Raw genomic sequence first — 23,350 nt, 5'->3', positions numbered from 1 at the left:
TCGGGGATGCGAGTCATTGAAATTTGATTAAACATCTACAAATAAGAATCAACTTTAAAAATTATTATAATTTTAATCGTTGTATCAAATTTCAATAGTCCGGATTCCTGATCTTAGTAAATTAAGAAATAAGTGAACCACCATCATTTAATTAAAATACATAATAAATAGAGTAAGGAGAGAGAGAGGAGAGAGAGAGGAGAGAGAGGACAGCTGGGGAAAGGGCGAAGGAGAGAAGAGGGGAGAGAGCTCTTTCGCTTCCGAGAATTGTCTTCAGCATTTTTTTTCTTTCCCTTCTGCTAAAAATCTAGGTCATGATCTTCTTTTTTTCTCTCATTTAAATTTCTCGAGAAAATTCCCGATTTTTCTCGGGAAAATCTCCTACCGACTTTCATTTTTATCCACGTTCTCTCTCCCCGCACATCTCTGTTTCTGGATTAGATTCTCTGCGGGTGAACCTACGGCCTGAGGTTCTCGGCTTGCGATCCAGCTTCCAATCTAGGTTTTCTTCTTCTGTTTTCTCACTCCGCTGTTTTTTTTTTTTACCTGTAAAGTTTTAATCTTTGTGGGAAATTTACGTAGACAGGAAGAATGCGTGTGATCCGAACGTGGGTTATCGGCATTGGTGAGATTTAATGCGTTTTGGGGATTGGGGAGCGTTTAAGGTGGTGTAAATGCGAGAGCTTGATGGTTTGGATGCTATCGGATAGTTTTTTGGGACGGTTTCACTTTTGTCACAAAATCTTTTAACTTTCAGAGAGCTCCTGAGACATTGGTTGAGTTTGCTTGATGGGATTTATTTTTTCAGTTCTTTTGTTAGTCACGAGATTGATTTATGTGTGAAATATGGGAAAGGTGGCAAATTTGGAGATGTTGAAGAATCTGATTGTGCTGAAGATATAGAAAAATGGGGTTTTTCTAATTTGGATTGGGAATTTAGCTGCTCCAGATCTGTCTGCCATTTGAAAATTGGGTATTGAATATTCAAAGGGTGTTTTTTTAGCCTGCAGATGTTGGAAAGTGACACTCTTTCTTTTGCCAGTTTGATTTGTGAGGAAAATTGAGTTAGTAAGTTCAGGGGAGGTTCAATAGTGATAAGGTTTTTGAGGAGAATATGATATTTTAGGTGTAGGAATTCACTGGGAAATTACCAGAACACAAATGCAGTTGTTTCTTTTTCACATTTTTTTATTTTTACCCAATGCAGCAAAGAAATTTCCACAAATATGCATATATGCATTTGATGATTTACATTTAGCTGACTAGTGACTAATTATGTTTTCTTTTCTTTCTTTTTTTTTTTTTTTTTTGGTTATATGGTTTCTTTTGTTCACACTTCGTTGTTTTTGAGAAGTCGCTTTGGGTGAGTGCAGTCAAATAATTTATAGTCATATTTTACATTCTGTCCTAGATATAAAGTCAGTCACTTCACTTCTGCTGCTTCAACTTCTGTATAATTTAAGATACTACAATCTCTTGCATTTGAATCCTAAGTAGTTGCTTGTATTTTGACAGAATATGGGGACTTTCATACTTTAGAGATTGCAGTGGATTCGCCTCCTTTCTCTGAAGATTTAGGGCCAAGAGACTTGGAAAATCTTCCCTCTGCATTGGACTAAGATGTCGATGTCGGGTATGCTTCCTGGTTAGCTAGATGAATTTGTTGTCTCTGGTAGAGAATAATTTTACACAATGCACTCTGTCATATGAAGGGAATATGGGAACGTGATGCTTGTTTTATTAGAAAAAACAAATGCAAATTTGAGATAAACTTTGCATATTGTGGTTCTGATGGTTATGCGTGTTAATCTGTTTGCTGAAGGCCTTGAAGGGTTTGGAGCTCTTGAGGAAATCCGAGAGAGAAGGTCCGATTTTGAGATTTCTGAAGAGGAAAGAAGACGGTCAAGAATTTGTAATCTCAAGAAGAAGGCGATAAATGCTTCCAGTAAGTTTACCCATTCTCTTAAAAAAAGAGGAAAAAGGAAAATCGATTACCGGGTTCCATCAGTTTCCATACAAGATGTACGGGATGCGAAAGAGGAGAGTGTTGTGCAGGAGTTTCATCAAAGGCTCCTTGACATGGACTTGTTGCCAGCAAGGCACGATGACTACCATACTTTGTTGAGGTCAGTCAAATCCCTCCAATATATCTGTTGGTAATAACATAGTGGCCAAATTTCAGTTTCCAATTGAGATATAGTGGATTATATGGTATATTTGTTCGACTCTCGTGTAGATTTTTGAAAGCTAGAGACCTTAACATTGAAAAAACACTCCAGTTGTGGGAAGAAATGCTTAAATGGAGAAAAGAATTTGGAACAGACACCATTTTGGAGGTAATGAGGTTATCTTTTGTCACTGATGATATGGATATGGATGTATTATCTTTTAGACAGGATAATTCTTTGGTGTACTAGGAACATCGTCTAATTGGAATTTGGAAGCACAAATTTAATTAATCTAAGACCTTGAAACTGAATGTCATATCTGGAGAAAGTCATCTCTGGTGATAAGTTTTTTTTTTTTTTTTTTTTTTTTTTGAGAAGAAACCACTCTGGTGATAAGTTATTATTATCTGAATATTAATAGGGCTCTAACAGTTGGAATGTTGTAGCGTGTTTGAAATGCAAACTGTCAACAAAAATTTTTGTTTTTATTTAACTCTAACTCATTGTCAAATTAATAAATTTGAAGGATTTTGAATTTGAAGAGCTTGATGAAGTAGTGCAATATTACCCTCAAGGATACCATGGGGTTGATAAAGATGGCAGACCCGTTTACATTGAGAGACTGGGAAAAGCTCATCCAAGTAGGCTAATGCAAATCACCTGTATAGAGCGATACTTAAAATACCATGTCCAAGAATTTGAGAGAGCTCTGCAGGAGAAATTCCCTGCTTGTTCAATTGCAGCAAAGAGACAGATATGTTCAACAACTACTATACTGGATGTACAAGGCTTGGTATGCTTATGTCTTTCCTTCACATTTGTACTTCTGTTACTGCCATTGCTAAATTCCAGAATTCTAACTAGAAAAATGATCGTATGTGAAATACAGGGCATGAAAAATTTCACTAGGACTGCTGCAAATCTTTTGTCTGCCATGACAAAGATAGACACCAATTACTACCCTGAGGTATTGGAATCACCTGACAATATTTTGATTTCATTTTATTTGGGTTTAAAGAATAATATTTTTTTTATAAAGTGCTGTATAGGTCTAACTGTTTTGCAATTTACAGACTCTACACCGAATGTACATTGTCAATGCTGGTCCTGGCTTTAAGAAGATGCTTTGGCCTGCTGCACAGAAGTTTCTTGATGTAAAGACTATTGCAAAGATACAGGTAAAGGATAGTGCTCTAGGCCCCGTGGCATCTAAATTTCCTTATCCTGCAGCCTTGATTGCTGATAATTATCTTAAATCCAGGTTTTGGATCCCAAATCCTTGTCTAAACTACTGGAAGTCATTGATTCAAGGTATGTTTACCATAATACTCTCTCTAATATTTTCATTGACACTTGACAGTACTCTTCAGCTCACTGTACATTTCTCTTTTCAGTCAGTTGCCAGACTTCCTGGGCGGATCATGTACATGTTCAGCTGAAGGGGGTTGCCTTAGGTCTAATAAAGGTCCATGGAATGACATCGAGATAATGAAGGTTATCATCTTTTTTTTTCCCTAATGAGTAGTCTAGTGGTTTCAGGCTTCAATCTCTTTATTGAAGTAAGTACTGAAGATTAACCCAGCGTCTCTAATTTGTAGCTTCTGCATGCTGCTGAAGCAACATTTGTGAGGCAAATTTCTAGTGTGCCTGGTGAACAGGAGAAATTTGATTCATATATTCAATTACACCCACTGAAGGTTAGTTCAGAAATATTATTTGTAGTACTTGATGTATTACTGTTTCAGAGAAGGTGGCCCATACTTATTCTTTTATTCTTTGTGTGTTTTATCAGGGTAGAACAAGCGATACATCAGTTGTAGAATCAGGGTCAGATATTGACGATCCTTGTTCTTCACTTGGACGAAGGAGTTCTGCATTTCCTCCTTTGGACGCAGTTGATGAAGAAGTGAGCTTCAAGATTAATTTTCTTTGTGATTTGTTTGGTTCAAAAGTGTACTGCATCTGTTGGTGTGCGTATTGATTAATCTGTCTTTCACACGTCAAGGCATCAGATCCAAATGCATTCTACAGCTGTGATGATCTTCCCCCGGTTGAGAAAGCCAGAACAAGCGATCAAGGAGTTCAACGTCATCAGGATCAGAATGTTTCTCATGAAGCAACATTAAATTCAGAAGGTGAACACATTATAATCTTATTTCCAGTTATTTTTCTTTTCTAAAATCTTTTTTCTACTTCTATAAATGTAAAAAATGCATTTACCACTGCTTATATATTTCAACTATTAGCTATTGTTCCCTTTTCAATCTTACCTTTCAGCTTATATCCTAAGTTCATGCGTCTTTTCAGGTAGTTCAGTTAGGTTTGACGCAGCTGAGGACAAAATTGAGAAGACTGACTTCACTCGTGTGGCAAGAAAGCTGATATCTTTCCTGATCAGAGTAATACCATTTTCTCATATTCTACAATTTGAATTTTGGAGAAGGCAGAACACCATTTACCCATCGAATTTGGTAGAAAGCAACGCGAATGGTCATTTACCAGCCCCTGAAGTTGTGAGTCAAGAAGACTATGTCCGCCCGTGTTTACAGCGTCTTCAGCAACTAGAAAAAGTATGTGAGGAGCTTAACAACAAGCCTGCTGCAATTCCTTTAGAAAAGGAGCGAATGCTGATGGACTCGATGGACAGGATTAAGTCTGTTGAATATGATCTCGAGCAAACAAAAGGAGTATGTTATGTTTGAATGCTTTTAGCCATTTGATTATTGATCTTTTAATTGCACAGGTAACAATATTTTAATTTCAATGTTGTCGCTACAGGTGCTGCACGCTGCAGTTGTAAAGCAACTAGAGATTGCTAGGTTGTTGGAAAATCTACAGGAATCTAAATTTCATGTAAGTCTATCTGCAACAACTTCAACTTCCGTGGTTAAATTTCTGTCTAAATCAAGCGACTTTTATTTTCGGGTTACAAATTAAGCCTTTACTAGTATTAGGAAAGTCTTTTATGTGGAATTTTATCATCGACAAATGATCAATAACAAGGTAGAAAAGCAAATAGTTATAGCTAGCTACAATCAATGAGCTAATGTTCATTTCGTATCGTTTCATTTTGTTGAGCCAAATCTGACAATGGTGACGCTCTTCTTGACGCAGCGAAAGAGACCGTTTTGTTGAATAGGTAACGACTCATGGCAGGAAAGGCTACACGTGTGGTTAAAGAAGTATGATGCAGAAAAGGCCCCCCTCTTTTCATTTTTTTTTTTTGAAATTGCCTCTCAATCAAAGCGATATGAACTGTGTAACCTTCTGCGGCTTTGAGACATAAAAGTGCAGAGATGAACAGAAAAAAAGGAATTAATGAAATCTTGTACAATTTTGTACAATTCGGCATTGATTGTTTTTCACTTTTGGAGAAAATTGAAGGTCTCTGCACCTTAAGACCAGATCCGTTGCAATGTATATAATGAAACACACTGATATCAGTAGAATTTCCTCCATGTTAATTGTATTCACATGCAAAGGCTAGGCTTGAAGAACAACCTAGACAGGATCACCAGGTGTTTTTTCTAGTAGAGCCCCAAAATTATCGTATGCACTCTATAAAAAACACGAGCGAAAAATTTGCATATGGAGGGCTGGATGATCATTTTGGAGTGGTAGTAACATCTTGTTTTTTTTTTCGGTGAAAAGCCTCGATTTTAACATTAAGAATAGTTCAGCGTTCAATTAAAATTAAGATTAGTTCATATTAGTGGGTTAATATTAAGATCAATTCAGCGTTCCATTAAGATTAAGGTTAGTTCATATTCGTGGGTTAATATTAAGATTCGCTCAGAGTTCGATTCCTGTTAATGTACATAAGAAAGAAAGAAAAACAAAGATGTTTGGATGTTTGAAAAAGGAAACGATTGCAAGACATTTAGGTCATGTTTGGTGACTAATTGAATTGGATTAGATTACTTAGGACTGGAATCCTTTATACTTAGTAACGCAGTAACACTATCCCTTTTCAGCTAGGGTTTCCTACTTTCTCTTGGAAATAAAGTCGGTCAGTTGGAAATAGCTAGAGACCATATTTCCTAATTGCACTTGGATTTGGAGTATAAACTTCCTCTCTATATATATATCATTATAGCCGGCCTCATTAGAGCATAACATCATTCAACATCATTCCAAGAAACATTCTACAGAAACCCTAATACCATGGACGATGAAGAACGTCGAGATTCGACGCATTTGGCAACAGAATTTGGAAACCGAGTTTTCTCTAATTCAGTCCATGATTCGTTACCACCCTTTTCTCTCCATAGACACTGAATTCCCGGGCACGGTTTTCCAATATTCCGATTCCTACACACCCTTAACCCTGGCGTCCAAATATGAGCTCATGAAGGCCAGCGTCGACAACACCAACATAATCCAGTTAGGGCTAAGGCTCTCGGACAACAACGGAAACCTACCCTGTTTTGGCACAAATAGCTGCTACATACGGGAGTTCAACTTCAGGGACTTCGATGTCGAACGTGACCTTCAGAACACAAGTTCGATTCGGTTGCTTAATGTGGATATGGCTTGCAAGAGTCTACTGATTGCATTTATTAATGTGGATATGGCTTGCAAGAGTCCCATTTGTGATGGACTCATAAACTAGTAAGGGCACTTCCGTCCGAGCAACAACCTAACATCTTCACCACGTTGCAATGGTTGATTTGTGAAATCAAATTTACCTAGTTAATAAACTTTGCGTTTGGTACATTATATATATTTTTGGTACGTTTATATTTATTAAAAAATATATAATTGGTACATTACATGTATCGTTTGACACGTATTTGGTACGTTTATATTTATTTAAAAAATATATATATAATTGGTGCATAACATATATTGTTTGGTACATTATACACGAAGTACAATTCAATGTAAGACTAGGACTCCTTATCCGTACTAAAAGCAGCATCAGTATCACAAGATTGTACAACATCAAGCATAATTGATTCAAACTATTCTGGTTTATCACAAACAACTGGGCAAGTTTTGCTCTCTGACTTCCTCCAATTTTTCTCTTTCCATATTTGTAGCTGCAAAAAAGCAATTGGCAACTTCAGGAGGGATTCTAACGCTATTCGAAATGGAAAGAGTGCCTACAAACCTGAAAACTAAAGGGGTATCATCTTTATTTGCAATTTGGAAAACTAATGAGGTACATATCATTTTTTTTCTTTGAATTTCAAACCTCAAAAAGCATATCCCTAGAAAAAGTTTCGAATGAAAAAACTCTCCACAAATTAAAACGACAAATTAGAAGGCAAAAGATCATAGCTTTTCTCTCTAAAGTAATAATTTAGAGCAATTCTATATTCACATAAATTACTGAAAGAATAAGAAGATGAATCAACGTATTAGCCTCTTGATAAATCTGAAGCAGTAGAGAATTTTATTGAAACTTGCTCAACGTACCAATTTCAAGCCGCCAGAAATCGAGAATGAAGTAGTAGAATAATATCATATATACGTCTAATTATCTCACATGACAACAAGATGAAATTGTGAAAATAACCACTAATTGAATTGCATAAACCCATTCAAAATTAAAAAATGGGAGAACACAAATTCAAACGTGGCAGAAGAAATCCACGTTCTCAAATTCAACAAATCATAAACTACTTTCTACAAAAAATTAAAAGGTCACGTACAAATAAATATCAGCCAACAAGGATATATTTGGAATTTAATAATTAACATTTTAATTCTAAAAAAAAAATACAATAATGACATGTATTTAGATAAATATAAAAATACTGAGGTGACTATTATTTGAGGCGCCTTAATCAAATTTTGAAATAGAACCAATATTTGATCTAAAAAATACTAAAAAAAAATGCAAGGGATTCTAATTTTCCCTTGATTTATTAATTGCAGTACACAATTGTTGATTACTTATTCATTTATTTAATTATTTTTTGTAATATCTTTGATACTTATTGAGTTGGATAATACTTGAGTACTCACCTTATTTCGAACTTTGATTTATGCATTATTCTTTTTCTCGAAAGTGCAAGATCATGGACGACATCTAAATACATGGTGAGAGAATACAGTTACAGTTATCATCACAAGATTATTAATCGCATCCTCCTCATCACATAAAACATTTGCATAATCTAGGTAAAAGCAAAGTACGATATAAAAGCATCACATAAAATCGATTTTGAAAACATATACGTAATATAGTTTAAAAGCAAAAGTTCACTCATACATTGTATGGTCATAACCGTCATGCTCAGCATGCTTTTCGAAATCTTCACATGCCACTCTTAAAGTGCAAAGAACCATTAGTTGGTAAAATAATTGAAAACTACGAAGATTATTGAAAAATGAGACTCAAACTACCAAATTCGGTGTCTAAAAACCTACATCCACCGTCGCATGCGCCACCACATGTCACCATACGGCTTCATGCGCCACCACGCACTAAAATAACCTGTTTTTTTTTACGATAAGTCATTGATCAAAGATCGAAATAGGAACAATTATTAACTTGAAACGATATCGTGATTACGGTAAATTAGTTTCATAAAAGTTTCAATCTCAAAAAGTTGTAGAAGGTGGCATTTATGAATTGTACACCGAACATAATAATTATAGATACAGATTGTCTGCCTTTCCACTTTTGGTGTCCTTTCGTGCTTTTCTGTTTGTGTAATCATGATTAAACCACGTCAACATTTTATATTAGTATTCATTTGTCTTATTATCTCTATAAAAAAAATAATATAAAAGGTAAACGTGACTTAACCGTGATCACACAAAACAGAAAAACACAAAAGATCATCAAAAGTAGAAAGGCAGAAAATCCTTATCCAATAATTATATCAAATGTAGTGACAAGGAACTGACTATGGTGGACCATATCTTTGTGGTGACAGCAGGATTTTGGTTGGAAATGGTCGAGCTAATGCGCAATTCTATTAAGATAAAGGCATTGGAGATAGACAACATTGCCCATTACCCCGAACCCACTATTAAAAATCGAATGGGAATTGGCAATATGTCAGAGTAACGTGTCCGCCTTTGCACCAAATTCAAATCTTATTTTTTCAAAAATTAAAATAGTTTAGTACATTGTCTTGTTTAAAAATTAAAAAAACAAAAATAAACATTGGCCGAAATCAATAAAATAAAAAAAAATGCTTAGGATTAGCTACAAGACATGCACTCTAGGCTTTTAATCTTTAGGAGTTTTAACGAAAAATTTCCGATATTATTTATTTTAATGAAAAATTATATATTTACACTAAAAAGTCAAACTTGATATTATTCACTTTACCTTTTATTTTGTGTTAAAACTCAAAATTTTCAAACTCTTTTCATTAGTTTTTTTTTTTTTTTTAATCTTTTATGACTAATGTTGTTTTAAATTCAATTGACGAAATAAGGTAATATGAAATATGAAAAACAAATACAAGGGATAAAATACGTTGGTTGTCCAAAAGAGTAATACTAAAGAAATTAAATTTAAAGATAAAATTTATAAATTTAATAATATGATAGGTAGAAATGAGCATGTTTATAACCGTTCAAGTAAAAAATCAATCATCAATTTTTATGTTCTTTATTCCAAAATTTTATCATCCCGACATTACTTGTGCAAAATTTTATACTGAAGAAAGCCAGTTACCGCATTACCCGCTGTACTCCATTAGTCCACGTTTTCAATCAACTGTGACTTTTTCTAAATTCTGAGGCAAATAAAGAGAGATCAAAGATCTCCGACTTGGGTTCCCATTTGTGCTCTCCGAAAACCCAGAAAGTATGGCGTTTAATCAGAGCTTCTGCTTCTGCTTTTCCATTGTTTTCCTCTTCCTCCTTCTGGGTCTTCCTGCTTCTTCTTCCTCTCCAACTTTCATTTCAGGTACTTGCCCACATCTAAAATTCTACATATGTATTTATATGTTGTAATTTTGCTGGGTTTTGATTCAAATAAGCTTAGATTCGGCAAAGCTCTGAACTTTTTGATTTCTGTGTGTGTGGCTGCAGATGGTGTCTTTGACTCTCAGGCTTCTGTCGGCCGGCACTTGCTGCAGGCCAAGAAAGGTTATTTCCTTCACACCCTTTTCTGAAAAATATGTTCTTTCTTTGTTGATATCATAAATTTTTTACTCTAGAGATTGAAATGCAGTGCTAAAAGGTGGAGAAGCGATTGTTTCTACTTTTGGAAAATGCCCATTTGATTGATTTTTCTGGCTTCAATTTTACTGAGTTGGGGGATGAAAGCGTATCGAGTGTGTGTGTTGTTTGTGAGCTATAATCTGTTAATGGAGGATGATGGATTGGGCTTAATTAGGATAACCCCACTAGTAATCAAGGACTTATCTTTTCTATAATCTGAGTTTTGGGTTTGTTAAGTCCACATCAAACTTGTTTTGAGAAATTAATTGACGAAATGAAATCAAAATTTAGTATGCAGCAGGTGGTTGATGGTTCATCATATATCTGCTTACATAGGATTTGATATGCTGATATTTAGTTTACTTTTTAACTCGCGCGTATAGGAAAAAGAAAATAGAGGAGCTTTAGATCGGGCTTCAATTTGAAGCCAAGAAATCGATGCATAAGCATTCTGCAACTTGATTGTGCTGTGTGTATTGTCTTCTCTTTGAAGCTTTTTGTACCATTGAATTGCCCAATATTCCGTATGATAGTTGAAAAGTCGTGTTGCTATTTGGTGCCCCTCTCTACTTTTTCCATTGATTTGGGAATTATAGGTAGAAGGAGCTTATGTTTTGTTCCTTTGAGAGACCTCGAAGGATAGAAGCTTGTTTAGGATGGATCATAAAAAAGAGAAGTTGGGTTTTGATATATGAACTTGGTAGCTTATGTTGTCACACCAAGTCTCTTTTCGGTTCTGCATCACATAGAAACTTAACGCTTGTTTGGACCCATTTTCTTTTGGTAGATCTATATAGGAAGTAAATAACTTAGTCAGTTGAAATTTTGGCTTCTGCTATCTGCAGGTTGTCCAGTGAACTTTGAGTTTTTGAACTACACTACTATCACAAGCCAATGCAAGGGACCCCAATACCCTGCTAAACAGTGTTGTGATGCATTCAAGGAATTGGCTTGCCCTTATGCAGATGTGCTTAATGACTTGACAAACGAATGCGCTTCAATTATGTTCAGCTACATTAACCTCTACGGAAAGTACCCACCTGGACTTTTCGCCAATGAGTGCCACGACGGAAAGGAAGGTCTGGAATGCCCTGCCTTACCACCATCTACGCAGGTGGCCAAGGATGTAAATGGGGCTCATACCACACGCTACCCATCTCCGTTGCTAATGCTAACCGCCGGCATCCTAGCGTTGTTGTTCCGGTTACTATGAATTTCCTGACCATTTTCCGCCACTTAGTATATTCTTATGGCGTGAGAAAATTTACAATTTTTTCATTCATCAGGTTTCCATCCATGTTTCTTCCGCAAGTGCTAGAGCTATAAGATACTTTCCATTTAATTAAATTAAATATTATCACTCTGTGGGTGGCATTTGTAATTTGTAATATTTGTAAGTCCTTTTGTGCAATACCTTGACAGCTATAATATGCGCGTTGAATGATCTGTGTGAAATGAGCTGGATTTTGTAATGTGTGGACCACCCAAGTGCAATTATCTTCATATTATCTGTTTGCTTTGGACTTTTTTTGGTTTCTGTGGCTCGAAATATTTGCATAACTCTAAGGTGCCTCTGCAATAACCATTAGCATTACATCCTACAACCGTGTTTTCCCAGTTTAGGCTGCTCCCATTTCGCTCGCTGCGGCCTTACATGGCTGCTCTCGCTCCTCCGTCTCTTCCCAATCATAACAACCTGCCATCCTTCTCTCCGAAAGTCACAGTGAGAATGCCAACCACTCTGGTTTTGCTTCAAATGTGCTGCAACTTCCAAGAAGTGAGACAGGTGCATGCTCAGTTGGTTGTATCCGGCCTCCTTGACCGCCCTCTAAATGCCGGTAGGCTTCTCCAGTCCTATGTGATAGTCTCGCAAATTCACCACGCCTTGTCGATTTTCGATAGAATATCTTATCCTGATGTATTTGCCTACAACAACATGATCAGAGGATTAATTTTGGTTAAGTCCCCATATCACTCGTTGTTATTGTATAACAAACTTTTACTAGATAGATTGAAACCAGACAATTACACTTACACCTTTGTTCTTAAAGCATGTTCCCAACTGAATGCACTCTTTGAAGGCAGACAAGTGCATTGCCGGATAGTTAAGGCCGGCGTAGCTATGGATAATCACGTTCACAGCTCACTAATACACATGTACTCGAGTTCAACAGACAGTTTGGTTAGCGCAGAACAAGTACTCGCAGGGTTCTCTGAGGAAAACACGCTTGCAAAGAACTCCTTAATTTCTGGTTACCTTAGATGGGGTCAAGTAGAGAAGGCTAGGGCAATGTTTGATAACATGGTGGCAAAAGATGATGCATCTTGGAGCGCAATGATAGGAGGGTACACAAAGAACGGTATGTATGCAGATGCATTAGGGATTTTCCGAAAAATGACGATGATTTTGAAGGTTTCTGCAAACGAATCGACACTAGTGAGCTCATTGTCTGCCTGTGCTCATTTGGGAGCTCTAGATCAAGGGAAATGGATACATACATATGCTGATAAAATCGGGGCTAAGATTAGTGTGACTCTTGGCACTGCTCTCATAGACATGTATGCCAAATGTGGCAGCATTGAACACGGTTACGAAATCTTTCGGAAGATGTCACAAAAAGATGCAGTTACTTGGGGAGCTATGATTTCTGGTTTTGCCATACATGGGGATGCCGAGAAATGTTTCGAACTGTTTGATGAAATGGTTGCGAACGGAATGTATCCGAACGAAGTCATTTTTGTGGCTATTCTATCTGCTTGTTCCCATGCCGGGCGTGTCGAAATGGGATACGAGTACTTTTACAAAATGGTGCATGACTATGGGATAAGACCATCCATTGAACATTATGGATGCATGGTAGACCTTCTCGGCCGTGCCGGGCGGCTAGAAGAGGCGGAAGAGCTCATCATGTCAATGCCGGAAAACCCCAATTCAGTTATCTGGGGTGCGTTGCTTGGCGCTTGTCGGACGCATGGTGACCTGAGGAGAGGGAACCTTGCATTCAAGCACTTGACTGAACTGGAACCAATGTCTGGTGACAGATACAAACTAGCAGGGATTATGTTTGCCAATACTGGAGAAAAGGAAAGTGCAACTGAAATTCAGAAGCTCATCGGAGACAACGATTTGGAGACTACTTGTGGGATGAGCTTAATCGAAATAGATGGCGTCGTCCATGAGTTTGTAGCGGGGACTATTCATCATAGCAGGCACAAAGAAATCTACAACATGTGGGACAAGGTTCATAGATTGTTGGTCATTGATGAAACCGCAAAAAATAGCAATACTCCCTACATGCAAACGAGCTTTTAGCACAAATTAGTAAGAGCATTTACCACGACACGAAAGACTCGTAAAATATTCGATTCATTCATGATCGTGAAATATAAGATAGCTGTATATATTCACAATTTATTGAAAGATCTGGTACATGATAGAATTCTTACATATATATTCTGGGACGATCACAAATTATATCATATGCAATGATAAATGTGCTTCCAGTTTATGCATGTTCCTCTTTCTTCTCTCTGTGGGAGGAGGTTATCAGAAAGTTACTTACCCATAGTGCCTTCATAAGCTCGATTCTGGACTTGTGCCAGAACTGGTTCATGTCATGTGTCACGCACGTACGCACCAAGGACCAGGCCGCTCGATCAGCTGCATGGAGAAAGATCGATATGACCGGATAATGTTGAAATAGTATATGGAAAACTTGCAACATGAAAGTTGTAAATGTATTACATGCCATGTTTTTAGCACGTTTTGGATATTTTGAATTAAATGGCATTAAAATGTTGTTTGAAACTAGAAGTACCTGGAGCTTCAGACCGTCGTATGATCTATATGTCCAGGCAAGGAATGTGGGATATTTTGGGCCAGTATCGTCCTTTTCCAGGTTGACATCTCTCTTCTAGTAGGGGACACTCGTCGATCGTAAACTGCTCAAGGGAAAGAGGCAAGCCCTGCTCTGGAATGGATGCTAGCTTTGGGCAATCATGGAGCTTCAGAGTCTGAAGAGAGGTGAGGAAGTGAATGCTCTTGCTGAATTTCTTCAGATTTGGGAAGCCAGAAACTGTGAGCTCAGTGAGAGATTTGGGGAGCAGCATCTCCTCCTTCCCGTGGGGCGGAAACGACACCACGTCTGGATCTTCACTTTGGATCAACAACTTTTTGAGAGAGGTGAGTTTGTGCAATCCCCACTCCCAGAGCTTCTTACAACTCTTGACTTCATAAACTTGAAGTGAAGTCAGGTTGGGGGGAAAGGAAGTCAAACCTTCCAAGTAGTCAATCTCCAATTCCTGAAGAGAGGCGAGATTGTGAATGTCTTCCGGTAATACCACCAATTTTTCGCAGCCGGTGATTCTGATCTCTTTAAGATTGGAGGCTCTTCTCCCTCAACTCAGTCTCGGCTTGGAAACAAGACTTCCACAGTTGGAAACCACAAAAGCTTGAAGATTGGAGAGGTGGCATAGGCCCTCTAACAAGGATTTCAGATTTTGACAACTGCCAATACTAATATATTCAAAGAGCATTGTCGCGGAAGAACCCATCTGGTGCTATTAACTCTAGCTGGTCACTGGTGAATATCTCAAGGTGCTTAAGCGCCGTGTAAAGCTGGCCTCTCAATGATAACGATGTCAGAGATGGACAAACAGATATCTCCAAGTGCTCAAGAGAAAGAGAAAAAGAAGACGAAGAAGAACCAACAAGCTCCTCCTCCTCCACTAATGATTTCAAACTTCCACACCACGATATATGTATTTTTTTCAGATTTCGGGGAATTTGATATTTTGAAACATACACCAGAGAGTCGCATTCCGTGATCTTCAAGACTCTAAGAGAAGGTGGCAGGCCAACATCTGGAAAAGAAACTAGACGTGAACATTGCCATATGTGAAGCTCCTGAAGAGATGACAATTGATGCAACCCCTTTGGCAGCTTCGAAAGACGTTCGCATTTGTTTATTTCCAGATATTCAAGCTTACAAGCTAATATTGGAACCTTCAGCAACCCCTCCAATTCTTTTCCAAGATCTTCAACAAGGGCAGAGTTGTCTCCAACAACCAAACGAACAAGAGAAATCAGGTGAGGGAAACATCTATCCTCATTTTTCAATGAAGACGTCAGCTCCTGACAACTGAGAATCGTCAACTCCTTAATCTTGCCTAATCCTTTCGTAAATCCCCCTGCTTGCAACCGCAGCTCCAAAATATTTGAGAGGCACAAGGTCTCTAATAACTTCAAGTCAACCTCAGTTGTTGAATGTACCGGCGCTTTGCAACCGTCAATCTTTAATTCTCTCACTTGTTCATGGTTGGCAATTGCAACCACCAATTCCTCGCATCTAACAATCTCAAGTGTTGTTAACGAATTAAGTTTCTTCGGCAACTTACCCCCCGGCTTAGGGCACATTTGGATTGAAAGAAATTTTAGGCCAGGGAAAACACCACTTTCCATATCCTGATCAAAAGGCAGCCATTTCTCCCAGTGCTTCATATCCGACAACTTGAGAATCTCTAACACTCGAAAGGGCAAGCTACCTTCTCCATAGAATTCGGGACCAACAACTTCCACTGCAGACATTCCACTGATATAAAGTTCTTTAAGGCAAGGCAACTGTCCAACTGGTGGCAAGAGATGACAATTAGTACAATTGTATAAGCTCACACGCACCATGTTAGAGAACAGAGGATCTCTAATCCACGATGAAAATTTCAATCCAGCATAACAGTGGATGGTGAGCTCTTTTAGATTTTTAGGAGGTTGTAACATGTCAAGCACGCCCAACTCCATTTCTCTCGATCTGCTCAAATAAGACCATTTCAGCTCCAATGAATCAAGCCTTTCCTTGCCTATCAAATTGGCACTGCTAGCATCCTCACCGTCCTTCACGTTCTCCAATCCTGAGAGGCACAATGTCAATCAAAGATGCAATAGGGACCCTATCTCTCTTATCCCAGACTGATCACTACCTTTACCCACCACAAAATACGGCAAGGATTGCAAATTCGTCAGTCTACCTAAATGCGGAGGCATTCCTTCCAACAAATATATTTTGGAAATGTGGAGATGTCGCAAAGTAATTAGATTACTCATGTCTACAGGTAATACCTTCAAATTATAACAATTTTCTAATAACAATGTCTGCAAATTGCAAAGAGTTGTTATTGATGTAGGCAAATTCTTTATTTGTGTGTAAGAAAGGTCAAGATACCGTAGATTCCACAATTTACCAATTGCATTGGCCAGCTCAGTTATTTCATAGCCATTCAGTGAAAGCACTCGTAAGATTCACAATTTTGGCAATAGATCAAATGTAACCCTACGAGTTAGATTGTTTCCATCAGATTGTGAAAGTAGTAGGAATGTCCTCAAATGTTTAACTCTAGAGATGGCCTCAAATTTTTTAACACCATCATACTCACCACTGACATAAGACATATTACGAGCCATCGGAAATGGTTTAAGTTGTAAGTCATCATTTCCCTTATCCTCCAGTGAAAAGCATATTTCAGCTGCAGCCCACCGTGCCAACTCACCAACAAGGTCATGCATTACATATTTGTCATTGCCTTTGCTTGCCTTTTGAAATAACGACCTAGACAATAGCTCTTGAAAATAATCATTACCTGTATCTTCAAATTGTTTCTTGTCCTCTGGTCGTTGTTGAACCAAACCCTCTGCAACCCATAGAAGGATCAACTGCTTCTCCCCAAATTCATAGTCATTCGGAAGTAGGGAACAATAGGCAAAGCATCGTTTCAAACTCAAAGGGAGATAGTGATAGCTCAACTTTAATACTGGGAGAATGCCACTATCATCTGATAGACTTCACATCTTGTTGTTTAAGATTTCCTCCCATTCTCCTACTTGTTTACAGCATAGAAAACCACCGAGAGTCCTTGCAGCCAAGGGCAATCCGCTGCATTTTGCAACAATTTTCTTCTTAACCAACTCAAAATTTTGCGGCCTATTATTGGTAATGTCCAAGAGGGAATGATGCTCAAAGACTTTCCAACATTGATCATCTGATATGCAATCCAATTGATAGATAGTTGAACCCATCATTTTTGCAACATTTGCATCACGTGTTGTCACAACTATCTTACTTCCTAATGCTCCAACACGAAAAGGAGACTGTAATTTTGTGCACAAATCATAGACACATGTATTCCAGACATCGTCTAGAACAATTAGAAACTTTTTGCCACTTAATTCCTTACTCAAACTTTCTTGAACCTTGTTGAATTCCTTGAATTCGGCCATCGGACCAGATGTGGCTGATTCAAGAATTGCCTTTGTCACTCTTTCAAGATTGAAGTCATCCGACACAGATACCCATATTTTTGGGTTAAAATCTTTCATTGCATCATCATAAAAAACATGTCTTGCAAGTGTTGTCTTTCCCACCCCAGCCATACCAACAATGCTAACTACATGAAAGTTAACGGTATGAGGTGCTTCTTTCAACAGCAAGTCAGTAATTTTCCTCTTGTCTGCATCCCTTCCAATCACTGGTCCTTCTGGTAGATAGGAACTTGGTGGCATATGCCATGACTTAGTAGACGATGTCACCACATTTAAACCAAGTTGGTTTTTCCGTTCTAATATCTCATCTATTTGACCAGTAATTTTCTTTATTTCCGAGTTCATGTTACAATTAAATTTCACATCAGAAAACAAACACCATACCTTGCTTGTAGTAGCCCAATGTTTCTCCTTTATTTGGCGCCGCAACATTTCGGTTGAAAACTTGTCCAATATGTCTTCCACATCATAAGCCAAGCATCTGAGACCATCTAACCACAATTTCACTGCTTGGCTCGTCAATTGTTTATCCTCCGCGTCATTAAGCACAGCTCGAATATCTGACAACATCGAATTCCATTTGTCCAGCTCTTTTCCAACTCCTAGTAAGCGCCTAAAGTAGCTCAGTGTCTCACGTGATGTCAACCTTTCAAGCAGCATTTGAAGGAATCCAGAAATAAAGGCCTCTCCGAGTGACATAGCTTCTGAAAACAACTTCTTGAGGAGAGTCTATGTTAACAACTTCTTCAAGAGAAAGGAAGGTATCGAGATTGAAAGAGTGAAGTGAAGCAACTAATCCAAGAACAAGTAAGCAAATGCTATGGTTAAGCTTGAGCAATGGCAACCGTTGAACTGGAAAAAGTGAAACCTGTTAAGAGAAAAGTAAGAGAAATTGTAGTTTTCTCTTTTCATTGAATTTTTATAAAGCTTTTAGTATTCAATGAATCCCACATTATGGTTTGTCCTAGCTAAAAGTTCAGAGACCTGTCCTGAGCATAGTATACGAATTGGCCTCAAAATTGTTCAAGTTAGGTGTGCTTTTCTTTTTACTCATAAGTTTGTAACATTTTATTTCTGCTAAGAGCAAGAGGCAGTTATGCCCTTGCCTACTTCCATTGTAACTTATAATCATAATAATATAATTTATGCAAGCATGATCAATTAAATATAATCTATGATATATATATATATATATATATATATTGTTGGGATTTGGTTCATCTTTTTATAAAGTCCTATTATATTTAGGATTGTGAAAACTAAAGGTGCAAAGATTCTTGTCCTAAAAGGATTATGAAAGAAATTAAAATTTTCTTGTGCAATTAGGTTCGGAATCTTAGAAACATAATTGGAATAGGAAAGAAAGTGTCAACAAGAAAAAGGTTATCAGCCGAGATGTTGTCTTTAATGAGACACGCATGCCTCTGAATAAAGCGAAAAGTAGTGGAGAGAAGAAGGATGATGTTGAAAAATAAAGCAACAAGAATTCCATTCATTAGATCAGAGGAAGATGAAACTCTAGTTTGAATCTGATAACTATGGGGAAGAAGAAAAACATCAACATCGTTGACCAGGTAGGAATCAGTTCGACTAAGAGACAAGGCAGATTGCAAGCACTCTCATCCGACAAACAGCCCAAAGGGTTTGAACTCCAACCTACAATTCACCTAAATTGCAGAGATATATAGCATTGTACAAACTCATTCGAAATAAGAAGAAACTTGACATGTTTAGGTTTGACCAAGAAGAAGTTAATTATGCTCTTAAGCTCAGCCAAAGAGATCCAACTACTTATGAAGAAGATATAACAAGTGATGAGTATGATAGTTAGATAAGTGCTATGACAAAAGAAACGGAGTCTCTTTGTAAGAATTCTATTTGTGAGTTGGTTCCTAAGCCCAAAGACAGAAAACCAGTTAGATACAAGTGGATTTTAGAGAAAAAAGGAAGGATTACATGAATAGGATGTTGTGACATTCAAAGCAAGGCTTGTGGACAAAGGATACATACATAATGAGGGGGGATTATGCTGAGATCTTTTCACCTATGGTTAAGCATACTTCTATCAGTTTGCTTTTAGCAATGGCAACGTAGCATGGCATAGAGATTGAGTAGATGGATGTTAAGAAAGCGTTTCTTCATAGGGATCTAGAAAAGACGATTTTCATAGCTCATTCAGAAGGCTTTGTGAGTATGAGAAAGAGAACCTAGCAAGTCAGCTTAATAAGTCCATGTATGGCTTCCAGCAATCTCCTAGACAGTGGTACAATACTGATTCATTTACACTAAAAATTAATTTTAGGAGATGCTTATATGACTGTTGTGTGTAGTATCATGTATTCCAATACGAGATGATATGTTACAATTGCTATATGTGGATAACATGCTAATTGCTTGTTAAGGCAAGTCTAGAATTCAAGACTTGAATAAGATGTTGAGCAAGGAGTTCTACAAGAAGGATCTAGGTGTTGCACAAACAGATCCTTGGCATGGAAATTCAAAGAGATATGATCGGTGGTAGGATCTAGATATCACAAGCCAAGTATATTCAAATGTTCTTGAGAAGTTCAACATGCTTAAAGCAAAGGCAGTTTCAACTCCTTTGGCAGCTCACTTAAGTGGGCAATAGTGTCCTAAGTCCAAGAAAGAGAAACAAGTGATAGAAAAAATGTCATATGCTAATGTCGTGGACCGCCTAATGTATGCAATGGTATGCACACAACTTGACCTAGCTCAAGCACTTAGTGTTGTTTTCAAGCACATGACAAATCCAGGAAAGCAACACTGGGATGCAGTTAAGTGGATTATGCGTTACTTGAAAGGTTCTTAGCAACAAGACATTATGTTTGAGAAGCAAAAAGAAAATGCATAAGTGTTGGGGTATGTTGATGCTGACTGTGCAGAGGACCTGGACAAGAAAATGTCAACTTCTGGTATGCTTTTATATGCGCAAGATGACCAATCAGTTGGAGAGCACTACTGCAACCAATTACAGCTTTGTCGACTACAAAGGTAGAGTACATAGCTTTGGCTAAAGCTGAAAAGGAAGTAATTTGGTTTTGTGGCTTGGTAAGCCAAACGGGAACCACTCATGATTATCTTAAGCTGAAATGTGATAGTTAGAGTGTCATTTACTTGGCAAAGAATCAGGTTTTCATGGAAGATCAATGCACATTGAAGTGAGGTATCACAAAATTCGGGATTGAGTGAAGTTCAAGGAGATTTGAGCTGAAAAGGTTCACATGGACACTAATGCCGCATATTTCGTTACGAAGACAGTGCTGGTCAAGAAATTCAAGCGTTGCTTGAACTTGATCAATCTTGTTGATTGATTAAGATGTAGCACACGGTGTAGATTTTTGAAGATTTTCATAGCTACTACAAGAAGGTTTGAAGATACTTTGGAGTGCAATAATTAAGACTTGGTTCGACTCACTCAGGTGGAGATTGTTAGGATTTGGTTCGTCTATTTGTTAAATTCCTATTTTTCTTAAGACTAAAGGTTCATAGATTCTTATCCTAAAAGGATTAGGAATGATTTAAAGTTTTCTTGTACAATTAGATTAAGAATCCTATCAGATTATAGGAGTGTAAATTGCACACTATACTTATAAATAAGGTGCGGCAAGGCTAAAAAGCTAGCAGAAAACAATGAGACAGTTGAGGGAAAAGAGGGATTAGTTTTAGGGTTTACAACAGTATTATACGCTTTATAAGTAATCAAAGAAGCCGTGGTTTCTTTACCCAGAGAAATCACAACTGAACATAGGCAAAGGTTCTACCGAACCAGTATAATCTTGTGTGTTTCTAGTTATTCACTATCTGTGAAGTTTTGTCCATTACCTAATATGTCAAAGAATAAGATCCAGAGGAGAGTTGAAATTCTAACAATATATATGCCTCTTCAGCTGGATAGCATTATTTACATGCTTTTTTTTTTTTTTTTTTTTGTGAAATTATAATTACATATGAAAATGCAAAATTTCCTAACACGCACAAAGAAATAAATCCCATAAAGGTTTAGACTAAGCTGCAATTTTATTAATTTTTTTTTCTTTACATGAAAGGTTGTATCAATGATCCCAAATTGTATGAATTCTCAAATTCCCAATGGATTTCGGGTTTAACATCAGGAATGCAAATGGACCAAAGAATCCAGCACAAAGAGTAAACAGAGAAAAGCAAATAAAAAAAAGGACGAAATACAAATATAAATTCATAGTAAGGACATGTAGATTTGGATATGGAGTAAAAAGCCAATACCTTCAAAGGAAAATTCACACAAGGCTTGCTTGTTGTTCCTCAGGACAGTATATTAACAGCTTCTTCAGGAGAAATGAAGGTATCTAGATTGAAAGAGTGAAGCAACCCATCCAAGAACAAGTGAGCAAATGTTACGAGGAAGCTTAAGCAATGGCAACCGTCGAACTGCAAAAAGTAGAACTCGTTAAGAGAAAAGTTCGAGAAACTCTAGTGTTTTTTTTTTCATTGAATTTTCTTAAAGCTTTTAGTATTAATGAATCCCACATTATGGTTCATGTCCTAGCTACAAGCTCAGAGACATGTCCTAAGCGTAGTAAACAAATTGGCCTCGAAATTGAGAGTAAATAAAGACAAATAAAAAAGGACAAACACAGATATAAATTCATATTAAGGACAGGCAGATTTGGATATGAAGTAAAAAGACAATACCTTTAAAAGGAAAATTTACACAAGAGTTGTTCTTCAAGATGGAGAAATGTCTGCGGCTGCTGCTGCGGTAAGTGATGACTGATGAAAAAAACGCTTCAAGAATGTTTAAAGACAATTTGGGCACTGGCATATCGGAATAGGGTAGTTTAGAATGTGCAAAATTTTCATAATATGAGGAGGGCATGTTTTGGATTGTGATTGTTTCGAAAAGAATTAAAAGCGTTTTAGACAATAAAAAAAACGTTTTTGATTGTGCGAGCCATTTAGGATTGCTTTTCTAGAAAAATCTTATGTTTATAAGCGCTTCTACTGTGTTTTTGTTATAAAGACATCGAACAATTTTTATAGTTAGAAATGCCTTTAGCTTGTTTTAGGTCAAAAACATTTCAATGACAAGTCTTTGGCTGCTTGTGGAAGGAGAGTTAAAAGTGCTTACGGGTCATAGAAGTTGTTTATGAAGAAACACATGACAAATGCTTCTTCAAGAAGAACTTCCAAGTACTTCTTTAGGATGCAAATTTGAATAAGCAAGAATTCAAGCATATTATTTCAAATGTAAATTATGCAAAATTAAATAGATTTCGCATCTCAAAAAAGCACTTACATGGAATGGAAGTATGGAAGCAGAGAGATGAGAGATGGCTCGCTAAGAAATCCGGACTGAAATTGAAGGAATAATGCTTTTGCTTTCTTTTGCTTTCGTTCATAACTTCTCATTTCCTTTACTTGTAGTCTACGGAATCCCCTTTCACCATACTACTCCATCTACTCGTTCTTTCTTCAAACTTGCTTTTGGCATACATTCTTACTTGAAGTAGCAATGAAAGCATATCCTTAACCCTTCCCCAGTAATTTTTATGCGCTTGCATTTGTTTCCCGTGACATTGTTTTTGTAGCGGTGTGAGTGTAACAATTTTAATAATCATATTTTCTAAAAACCAAACTCGTAAAACTCGCATGTTAAACTCAACAATTGAAATTTGAAATCACTCTATTAGGCTTGAATTTTGCCGACCTACTGTGTTAGTTTGATTCCTACTTATAA

At 37.2% G+C, this 23,350-nt stretch overlaps 6 protein-coding genes and 1 long non-coding RNA gene across 7 annotated transcripts; 4 read left to right on the top strand and 3 right to left on the bottom strand.

Moving 5' to 3' along the window:
* The first annotated feature begins 209 nt into the window (after positions 1-209).
* On the top strand, positions 210-5,519 carry LOC103967574 (phosphatidylinositol/phosphatidylcholine transfer protein SFH13). The gene is made up of 15 exons (XM_009380841.3): positions 210-502; positions 1,516-1,633; positions 1,823-2,126; positions 2,237-2,336; positions 2,695-2,961; positions 3,058-3,135; positions 3,242-3,346; positions 3,430-3,479; positions 3,563-3,662; positions 3,767-3,865; positions 3,961-4,074; positions 4,174-4,303; positions 4,476-4,855; positions 4,947-5,021; positions 5,283-5,519. The coding sequence occupies exons 2-15, from the start codon at positions 1,621-1,623 to the stop codon at positions 5,301-5,303; spliced, it is 1,836 nt and encodes a 611-aa protein (XP_009379116.2). The 5' UTR covers positions 210-502; positions 1,516-1,620; the 3' UTR covers positions 5,304-5,519.
* Positions 5,520-6,339: 820 nt separating this feature from the next.
* Positions 6,340-6,780, top strand: LOC103967599 (probable CCR4-associated factor 1 homolog 9). Its single transcript, XM_048569356.1, has one exon. The coding sequence runs from the start codon at positions 6,340-6,342 to the stop codon at positions 6,778-6,780; it is 441 nt and encodes a 146-aa protein (XP_048425313.1).
* A 3,098-nt stretch (positions 6,781-9,878) lies between these two features.
* LOC103967575 (GPI-anchored protein LLG1) lies at positions 9,879-11,809 on the top strand. Its single transcript, XM_009380843.3, has 3 exons — positions 9,879-10,044; positions 10,170-10,226; positions 11,147-11,809. The coding sequence occupies exons 1-3, from the start codon at positions 9,945-9,947 to the stop codon at positions 11,512-11,514; spliced, it is 525 nt and encodes a 174-aa protein (XP_009379118.2). The 5' UTR covers positions 9,879-9,944; the 3' UTR covers positions 11,515-11,809.
* A 129-nt stretch (positions 11,810-11,938) lies between these two features.
* LOC103967598 (pentatricopeptide repeat-containing protein At2g20540-like) lies at positions 11,939-13,712 on the top strand. The gene has a single exon (XM_009380868.3). The coding sequence runs from the start codon at positions 11,956-11,958 to the stop codon at positions 13,612-13,614; it is 1,659 nt and encodes a 552-aa protein (XP_009379143.2). The 5' UTR covers positions 11,939-11,955; the 3' UTR covers positions 13,615-13,712.
* A 109-nt stretch (positions 13,713-13,821) lies between these two features.
* LOC103967576 (putative disease resistance RPP13-like protein 1) lies at positions 13,822-18,459 on the bottom strand. Its single transcript, XM_048569264.1, has 2 exons — positions 14,120-18,459; positions 13,822-13,962 (listed from the first exon to the last, which is right to left on the bottom strand). Exon 1 carries the CDS (start codon positions 16,096-16,098, stop codon positions 14,827-14,829), a length of 1,272 nt encoding a protein of 423 aa, XP_048425221.1. The 5' UTR covers positions 16,099-18,459; the 3' UTR covers positions 13,822-13,962; positions 14,120-14,826.
* Positions 16,597-18,312, bottom strand: LOC125470390 (putative disease resistance RPP13-like protein 1). The gene is made up of 2 exons (XM_048569355.1): positions 17,184-18,312; positions 16,597-17,105 (listed from the first exon to the last, which is right to left on the bottom strand). The coding sequence occupies exons 1-2, from the start codon at positions 18,310-18,312 to the stop codon at positions 16,597-16,599; spliced, it is 1,638 nt and encodes a 545-aa protein (XP_048425312.1).
* Positions 18,460-21,415: 2,956 nt separating the features above from the next.
* On the bottom strand, positions 21,416-22,753 carry LOC125470208. The gene is made up of 2 exons (XR_007252471.1): positions 22,306-22,753; positions 21,416-22,041 (listed from the first exon to the last, which is right to left on the bottom strand). It is a non-coding gene; the product is annotated as an uncharacterized LOC125470208 (long non-coding RNA).
* Between the last annotated feature and the right edge of the window lie 597 nt (positions 22,754-23,350).

The sequence above is a fragment of a genome, unplaced genomic scaffold (genome assembly GCF_019419815.1).
Source record: "Pyrus x bretschneideri cultivar Hongxiangsu unplaced genomic scaffold, Pyrus_bretschneideri_v1 Contig5, whole genome shotgun sequence".
Classification (NCBI taxonomy): Eukaryota; Viridiplantae; Streptophyta; class Magnoliopsida; order Rosales; family Rosaceae; genus Pyrus; species Pyrus x bretschneideri.
This window is presented reverse-complemented; position numbering and strand designations above follow the sequence as displayed.

Bases quoted from the DNA above. Each gene is read 5' to 3' on its own strand.
- LOC103967574 (XM_009380841.3), top strand. The intron at 4,075-4,173 runs GTGAGCTTCAAG...TCACACGTCAAG, and splicing joins TGGACGCAGTTGATGAAGAA to GCATCAGATCCAAATGCATT. The intron at 5,022-5,282 runs GTAAGTCTATCT...TTCTTGACGCAG, and splicing joins TACAGGAATCTAAATTTCAT to CGAAAGAGACCGTTTTGTTG.
- LOC103967599 (XM_048569356.1), top strand. From the start codon at position 6,340: ATGAAGAACGTCGAGATTCGACGCATTTGGCAACAGAATTTGGAAACC.
- LOC103967575 (XM_009380843.3), top strand. From the start codon at position 9,945: ATGGCGTTTAATCAGAGCTTCTGCTTCTGCTTTTCCATTGTTTTCCTC. The intron at 10,045-10,169 runs GTACTTGCCCAC...GTGTGGCTGCAG, and splicing joins CTCTCCAACTTTCATTTCAG to ATGGTGTCTTTGACTCTCAG. The intron at 10,227-11,146 runs GTTATTTCCTTC...TGCTATCTGCAG, and splicing joins CTTGCTGCAGGCCAAGAAAG to GTTGTCCAGTGAACTTTGAG.
- LOC103967576 (XM_048569264.1), bottom strand. From the start codon at position 16,098: ATGGAGTTGGGCGTGCTTGACATGTTACAACCTCCTAAAAATCTAAAA.
- LOC103967598 (XM_009380868.3), top strand. From the start codon at position 11,956: ATGGCTGCTCTCGCTCCTCCGTCTCTTCCCAATCATAACAACCTGCCA.
- LOC125470390 (XM_048569355.1), bottom strand. From the start codon at position 18,312: ATGTCACTCGGAGAGGCCTTTATTTCTGGATTCCTTCAAATGCTGCTT. The intron at 17,106-17,183 runs GTAAACAAGTAG...GCATTCTCCCAG, and splicing joins TCTCGGTGGTTTTCTATGCT to TATTAAAGTTGAGCTATCAC.